Below are 7,629 nucleotides of genomic sequence, written 5' to 3'. Positions count from 1 at the left end.
AGTGGGATTAACTGTTTAAAGCATTTTTTGGATTCTCGAGGTGGGTTTTTTTCACCGAGCCCTTTGTTCTTGGTTGTTGCCTGCCTGGAGCCCTGCCTGCCCACAGCTGCCAACTCCAGTTCACCCAAGGGCTGTCCCCTTCTCTGTGAGTAAGGACTGGAGTGGCAGCTTTCCAGGACTAAAAATTACTTGCCAAGTGATGCCATGACACTGCCAGCATGCCCATCAGCTGGTCTGCATCCCCCTCAAACACTGTCTGATTTTTTTATGCAGCATTTTTATACGTGTAAGCCTGTAAGTAATTGAGGGGTGCCCTTTCCCCCATCCCCAAGCAGAGGTAATCGCTAGGGGTATGAGAGACTCGGTTCAAGCCTTGGACTGAACACTATGCCCCTGTATTTCAAGTGCCCTGTGCACTGGGGTGGCCTGATGGAGACTTTGGCTTAGCATTAGAATGTCTGAAGGATCTTGAGTGTGTAAAAATCGGTGAACACCTCAGATTAAAGGTTTTCCAGAAGAATGCAGCTATTTTGTGCCCAGCTCTGTTGCTGACTGGTGTCATGGGTGCCGATGTTAAACTTTCTCCCCTGGGCAGTGTCCCGGGATGCTCTGAGCCGTGTCTATTCTCCGCAGAGCCAGGCACAGGTGGGGTGTTGGTGAAGTTTATTGCCTGGGGTTTATCCCTCCTGCGATGGGACTGAGGACCACAGGGCTGCTCCCCCAAGACAGGTCCCATCCTTGTGTCTGCTCTGTCTCCCAGGGAAAGCCCTGCCCTGCCCACGGGTACTAGCAGAGGAATCCACTTGTTTTTTCAGAGAAGCCTATGTCCAGCTCTCCTCCTGCCACCTCCCTCGGGTTTCAGCTCTCAAAACAAAATTTGTGGTCTCCAGTAGAGACTTGGCTGCTTGTCTCCTGGGGCACCCCTGTCTCCTCTGGGTGTTTGTGGGGTGCACCCTGTGTGCACAGCCAGAAGTCCTTAAGGCTGCTCTGTACAGACAGTCCAGCATTCAGGTTCAATTTCCCAGTGCTGTAACAACTGCTCTCTTCTGTGCTGCAGCCAAATGGCTTGTCCCGGGGCAGCTGTCTTCCCGCAGCCCCTTCTGCCATGCTTCTCACCAACCACATGTTGGTTAGAATTTAGCACTAGTGGAAATTTAACGGTGTAGTCACAGAATTATTACTAGATCTGACTGTTACAGAAGAAAAAAAAAATTGCTACAGGAAAAGTTTCAACAATAACATAGCTAACACTTGGTTTATGTATGTTTGGTAACTGCTCTTTGTTACTCCTGCAATCAGTTTTGCCCAACTCCCAAGTTTTCTTTATCCAGCAGTAGGTGGCCACTGGAGTTGTGTGACTGGGGGTTTAAAGTTCTGGTGACTTCAGGGTGATCCTGCGCCTCTCTCCCCTCCAGTGCCCCTACTCTTCTGTAACTGCATCATTACACTGTGGCCATAAATATTTTGTGCTACACAGAGCAGCTTTTGACTACTCTGTGTACAACAGCTGCATCACACAGTTAGACAGCATTAAAAGTAAAAGGAATTACGCAAAGACCATCTTGTCACTAGAAAACTGCTGTTACAGCTGTGCAAGCTAAAACAGCCTGAGGAGGGTGGTAGCGTTGAACCGTGTGAACGTGGTTCTGCTGCGGGAGGAGGCTGGTGGCTGTAAATTGGTAATTTCACACACAGAATTGGGAGGTTTTGTGGGGAGGAGTCAGCATCATCCCTGTTTATGGAAAGTGCTGCACTGTGACAGCTGACGCAGGATCCTGCAACACCCTCCAGGCGCAGGGCAGTGCCTGGGGGAGTTGGGATGAAGCCGCCTGGGCTGCAGCTCGTGCTCCCCACGTGGGCCAGGAGCAGGACAGGGACGGTCCTGCAGCGGCTGCCGGGATCTCAGCGCCCTCCTCACATGTGCCAATAGCAGCAGCTGACCAGGATACCCCAACTCACCAGCCTGCTGGTCTCCTTTGGTGTTTCAGTCTCCTTCCACAGCCTCCTAGGGAAGGCCCAAGATGCAGGCAGACTCCCTTCTTCACAGCGGCTACTTCCACCCGGTGTTACGCTCCTGGCAGTGTACAGCAACCACCCTCGATGCTTCCAACCTCATCTACCCCATTTTTGTCACGTGAGTGAGCCCTGGCTCTCTGGGTTAGGGATGGGCCAAGCTCAGGTTGACTGGCTTAGGCGCTCCCTGAGCTCTTCAATAGGTTCAGACTTCCCAAAAGACTCCCCATGGACAAGCCTGGGGTAGGGGCTTCTTTCTCATGCTGAGTCCTCACATCTCTGTCCCATCCACCTCCTGCAGTGACAGCCCTGATGTGGTGGAGCCGATCCCCAGCCTCCCTGGACAAGGCAGGTAAGAATCCAGCCTCGCTGAGCTGCATGCCGGTCGCTGCCGTGCCCCATGCCTGAGCTGAGTTGATGTATGGCGTGAGATGAGCATGGGCCAGGAGTGATGCTTCCAACACTCTGTGGTCCGTGCTGTGGGGATCCCCCAGCTTCAGGCAGGGCAGGAGCATTTGTCTGCCAAGGGAGTGGAAGGAGTCATCAAGGGATGCTGGGAAAGTACCAGTACTGGCAGCAATAGTACTAGGGTCTTGTGATGTCCCAGAGCACTTGCGCGTTGTTGCACTTGCCCAGCACTTGGGCTGGGCATGCAGGGAAGTTGGAAGCGAATGGGGTTTCCTGCAGCTGCTAGATACACCTGTGCAGGGACGTGGGCTCTGCTCCGGCGTCAGATCTTGCTAGACTGGCAGGTCCCGTCTTCATCTGCTGCTGCATTAGCAGGGTTGTGGTCAGAGAGATGCCAGGGAGGGGGGGGTCCTGTGGAGAGGGGGGCTGGATCTGCAACAGGGATACCAAGATAAGGGATCCAAGGGCAGGGTATGCTCGTCCTTTCAGAGCAGAGAGTGTCAGCGCCCAGCAGATAACACTCCTGTAGCCTCAGATAAGGTCTGGGATTGTTCCTCCCAGTGTTGATGCGACACCTCCCCTGTAGCTCCAGCTGCTGCTTGGTGTGGATCCCTGTGGATGCTGGATCACTCACAGACCAGCATCCAAGTCACACAGACCAGCTCGCCCCACAGAGCAGGTCTGGGTATCTGGCAGCCCCTGTCACTTTGCTCTTCTCAGGTATGGAGTCAACAAGCTGGAGGGGATGCTGCGTCCCCTCGTTGGGGATGGTCTGAAGTGTGTGCTCATCTTCGGGGTGCCCAGCAAGGGCCACAAGGTCAGTGTGCGTGGTGGCGGCAAGAGGCTTGGGGTAGCCACAGGGGTGTGGGAGAGAAGTGTGGGGCCGGAAGGTCTCAAACAGGAGCAGGTCAGGGTCTCTGGGCATGCTTGCACCCTGCTCAGCAGAGCAGGACAGGGATGGGAGACTGTAGTGACACCCAAAAAGCTCCCAAAGCTCTTGCAGGTGGCCCTGGGACCTGCACTCACTGCCCAGAGTCACTACTCCACTGCTTTTTACCATCGGTGGTGGTCACACTGCCCTGTGTTACAGGGTCTCACAGTTCAGAAAATGTTTCCAGAGCAGAACTGCTGCCACACAGGAACCGGTGAGAAGCCCTTGGCCCTGTGTGTGGAGACATTTCTCCTTTCACAGGATGAGAGAGGCTCCGCGGCTGATGCGGAGGACACGCCTGCCATCCAGGCAATCAAGAAGATCCGCTCCACCTTCCCAGAGCTGCTGATTGCCTGCGATGTCTGCTTGTGCCCTTACACCTCCCACGGGCACTGCGGTGAGTGCACAGCCTGGGGTCCGGGGCTGCTCTTTAGGCATTTTCCTGGCGCTGGGAGTCCTCAGGGATTTGCCATTTTCTGCTGAGAAGCTCCATGGACTGGTGGGCTCTGGCCAGCTCCTGCCCCAAGACTTGGCTCCCTGGTACTGGTGCAGCTGAGTCTGGGAGACCTCTCCTGGGTTTTGACAGCAGGGTGGGAGGGACAGGTGGCTAAGGCACACACTCCAGCCATCTGAATCTGTCTGAGCACCCGTCTGTGTCCCCATCTGTGTCTTCCCTTCCCTGGAGCCTGGAGGGACCTACGTGTTGTGTCCAGTCCTTGGAGGGCTGCATTGTTGGTCTCCTGCTCCTTACCTAGCGCCCTTAACACATTTTCCGCTGTTGCTCCAAGTATTTCTGTAGCTTGTCCCGAGAGCCACGCTCCCACCCCAGGGATGGAGACAACCAGCTGTCCGGCCCCTTGCGTAACCCTGGCTTTGTCTCCCAGGTATCCTGCGTGAAGATGGCACCATCCAGAATGAGATCAGCTGCCAGCGGCTGGCCGAAGTGGCGCTGGCCTACGCCAAAGCAGGTGGGGAGTCTCCTCCCAGAGGTACCCAAGTTTAACTCTCACAGACTTGTCAGTCTCAGCCCAGCTGGGATCAGGGTGACACACAGAAGGAAGACAAGTTCACACCAGATTGTTGAAGGGGGGGCATTGCCAAAACCAAATGCTGCCACGGTGTGCAATCACCCAATTTATTAGCACCTGATTATGTAGGTTTGTTTTCACTTTTACATCCTACTGACCTTCAGGTTTTGCCTGTTTATTGCTCACACACTCACCACACTCTGCAGGGGGTGTTTTTTACTGCTGTTTTTCACACAGCATGGTGTTACATAATGCTGCCTCAGTCTTCCCCAGTCATTCTAACCTCAAGCTCAGTTCATATTTCACTAACCACCACTTCTTAATTCCCACACAGACTTGCCCCCTCTTGCTTTTAACAGGCCCAAAACCAAACTGGGCCATGCTGCAACTGGGAGTGCTTTTGCTCTGGGCTGGGGGAGGCTCTGCCTGCCCTCCACGGGCTGGCCCCTGCAGAGCTGCAGGCACCCAGGGCCCCTCTGGCCCTGGGGCCACCTCCTCAGAGAATCACAGAATCCTCTAGGTTGGAAAGGACCCTGGAGATCATCTAGTCCAACCATTCTCCTAGCACAGTTCCCACCTACAGCATATCCTTAAGCTCCAAATCAACACTACTCTTGAACACCTCCAGGGATGGGGACTCCACCACCTCCCTGGGCAGCCCATTCCAACACCCAACAACCTGTTCTGCAAAGAAATGCTTCCTAATATCTAGTCTGAACTTCCCTGGCGCAACTTGAGGCCATTCCCTCTTGTCCTGTCACTTTCTACCAGGCTAAAGAGGCTCAAACCCAGCTCTCTGCAGCTTCCTTTCAGGTAGTTGTAGAGGGTGATAAGGTCTCCCCTCAGCCTCCTCCAGACTAAACAATCCCAGTTCCCTCAGCCGCTTCTCACAGGACATGTGTTCCAGACCCTTGAACCAGCTTTGTAGCCCTTCTCTGGACATGTTCATGTAACTCTATGTCCTTTTTGTAGTGAGGGGCCCAAAACTGAACACAGTAATCAAGGTGTGGCCTCACCAGCGCCAAGTACAGGGGCAAGATTTCCTCCTGCAGGCACTCACCGTTTCGGGCACTTCTTGGCATCTCTGCTCTTTCCCTGCAGGTTGCCACATTATTGCCCCCTCAGATATGATGGATGGGCGCATCGCGGCCATAAAGGCAGCACTGATCTCCAATGACTTGGGCAACAAGGTGAGCTTTGGGTGTGCCAGAGGCAGGGGTGATGTCCACAGGGGGGGCTGCACCCCAGCAGGACTGGGCAAGCGGTGGGAGAAGCAAACCCCCACCTTGCCCAGGATGTGCCATGGGCCTTTCCCTGTCCCAGTGCACACAGGAAGGCAATGTCCTTGACAGGACATGGGGACAAACAAGGTGCCAGGCCTCTGGCAGGGGAAGGAGGATGTGAGGCAGAGCATAAAACAGCCACGGGAGAGAATCACTCCTGCCCCGGTGCTGGGATGCAGCAGCAAGCTCCTGGCGCTCACGGCTCCACTCTCCTCTGCAGGTCTCGGTGATGAGCTACAGTGCCAAGTTCGCTTCGTGCTTCTACGGTCCCTTCAGGTAGGTCTGTCCCTCAGCCTGGAGCGTCCCCAGCCAGGGCTGCTCTGTCCGGGATGTGTGTCCCTGCATATTTAGGAACTGGCCTCAGCCAGAGCCTGGGCCACAGCTGGGACCACGCTGGTCGCTTTGGAGTGCTCGCCTCCTACTGCCTGCTGCAAAAGGGAGACAAATGTCTCGCCCAGGAGAGGCTGGCTGGTGGGAAGATCACCTCGGGTGATCTGTCCCACTCCTTCACCTGCTCGTGCTGGGTGCTGGTGGCAAGGGAGGCAGAGAGGGAGCTGCCTGCAGCTGCCAGGAGCAGTGAGGATGGGAGTTGCAGGAGCCAGTGTTGCCCCGAAGGGTGGCTTCAGGGACAAACAGCTCAGTCGGCTCGTCCCAAAAATGACCTAATCCCAACGGGGTGTCCCTGAGGGATCTGCCTCAGAAAGAGTTAAAAGGAAAGTGTCTGACCTGGCTTTACCCCAGACTCTGGGCACGGGGAGGGCAGCAAGTGTTGAAGCACAGCTCCCAGGGACAGCCTGGGCCTGTCGGACTTCCCAGAGTGATCCTAGGGTGCTGAATTGGGTCTGGAGAGTCCCCTTTTACAAGCCCACTGGCTCAGCCACTTGTCCTAGTCTGTTCTCATGCTTCTGAAGCTGTGTGAGGTGAGAGGCATGGAGAGCCATACTGGTCCTCATCCTGTCCTCTGCGTTGCCTGTCACCAGGGATGCCGCGCTGTCCAAACCCGCCTTTGGAGACAGGCGATGCTACCAGCTGCCCCCGGGTGCCAGGGGCCTGGCCATGCGTGCAGTGGTGAGTGAGCCTGCCTCAGGCAGCACCAAGGGTGGTGGGTTTATGGCTGTGGGGACTGGAAACCCCTCATATGGTGCCTGGCTGACAAGCCTCAACACCCAGCAGTGCATCAGGGTTTGGGGAGAGCGAGATCAGGGGTGCTGGAATCAGATGGAGGTAAGCAGTATGCTGGCCAAATGGTCAAGGGTTTTTGCCCTCCACAAGCAAGGGAAACGTGAGGCCCATCAGCCTGCCAGAGCTGGTAACCAGCGTGGGCCTGAGGACTGTGCTGGGAGCTGTGGAGTTGGTGACCCCATACCCTGATGTGGCTTGGGGTGTCGGGGCCAGGGACACACAGCCGCTGGCTTTCCCCAGGCGCAGGGTGCCTGATGAGGGGAGTGTCGGCTCTTGCCCATCACAGCCCATCCCTGGCTCCTGGGACCATTAGCGATCCTTCTGTGAGCCCTCTGCAAAAAAACAACCAAGTCCAAACTTCTGGGGAGAACCAACCATGGACTTGCTGGAAAATGTTTTTCTCCCCCGAGCTGCCGGGGTCACGTGCACGTTCCCCTCACAGGACCGGGACGTGCGTGAGGGAGCAGACATGCTGATGGTGAAGCCGGGGATGCCCTACCTGGACCTTGTGAGGGATGTCAAGGCTCGAGTAAGCTCCTTATGCATGGCAGCGAGGGCACGGGGTGGCCCTGGGGGAGGAGGGGCAGGGGCAGAGGCATGTGTTCAGGATGGGTGGTTTGGATATCCGAACCGGAGGTGCCTGTGACTTGGGGTTGTGGGGAGGTGGGTGCTGGAGCTCATCTGGGAGAACTGGGGTGTGCAGGGATGCGGGGAGGGGTGTCCCCTGCCCGCTGACCTCTCTCGCTGCCCTCAGCACCCCACCCACCCGCTGGCCGTGTACCAC

At 56.1% G+C, this 7,629-nt stretch overlaps 1 protein-coding gene across 1 annotated transcript; it reads left to right on the top strand.

Annotated features, from left to right (window-relative positions):
- Positions 1 to 79: 79 nt before the first annotated feature.
- ALAD (aminolevulinate dehydratase) lies at positions 80 to 7,629 on the top strand (the record flags this gene model as incomplete). The annotated part of the gene is made up of 11 exons (XM_026860694.1): positions 80 to 145; positions 1,989 to 2,134; positions 2,315 to 2,365; positions 3,142 to 3,238; positions 3,614 to 3,749; positions 4,237 to 4,320; positions 5,482 to 5,570; positions 5,884 to 5,939; positions 6,644 to 6,731; positions 7,288 to 7,374; positions 7,600 to 7,629. Coding segments are annotated over exons 2-11 (831 nt in total), but the record flags the coding sequence as incomplete, so codon positions are not given.

This window comes from Athene cunicularia, assembly GCF_003259725.1.
Source record: "Athene cunicularia isolate RWA chromosome 17 unlocalized genomic scaffold, athCun1 chr17_part1, whole genome shotgun sequence".
NCBI classification, from domain to species: Eukaryota; Metazoa; Chordata; class Aves; order Strigiformes; family Strigidae; genus Athene; species Athene cunicularia.
This window is presented reverse-complemented; position numbering and strand designations above follow the sequence as displayed.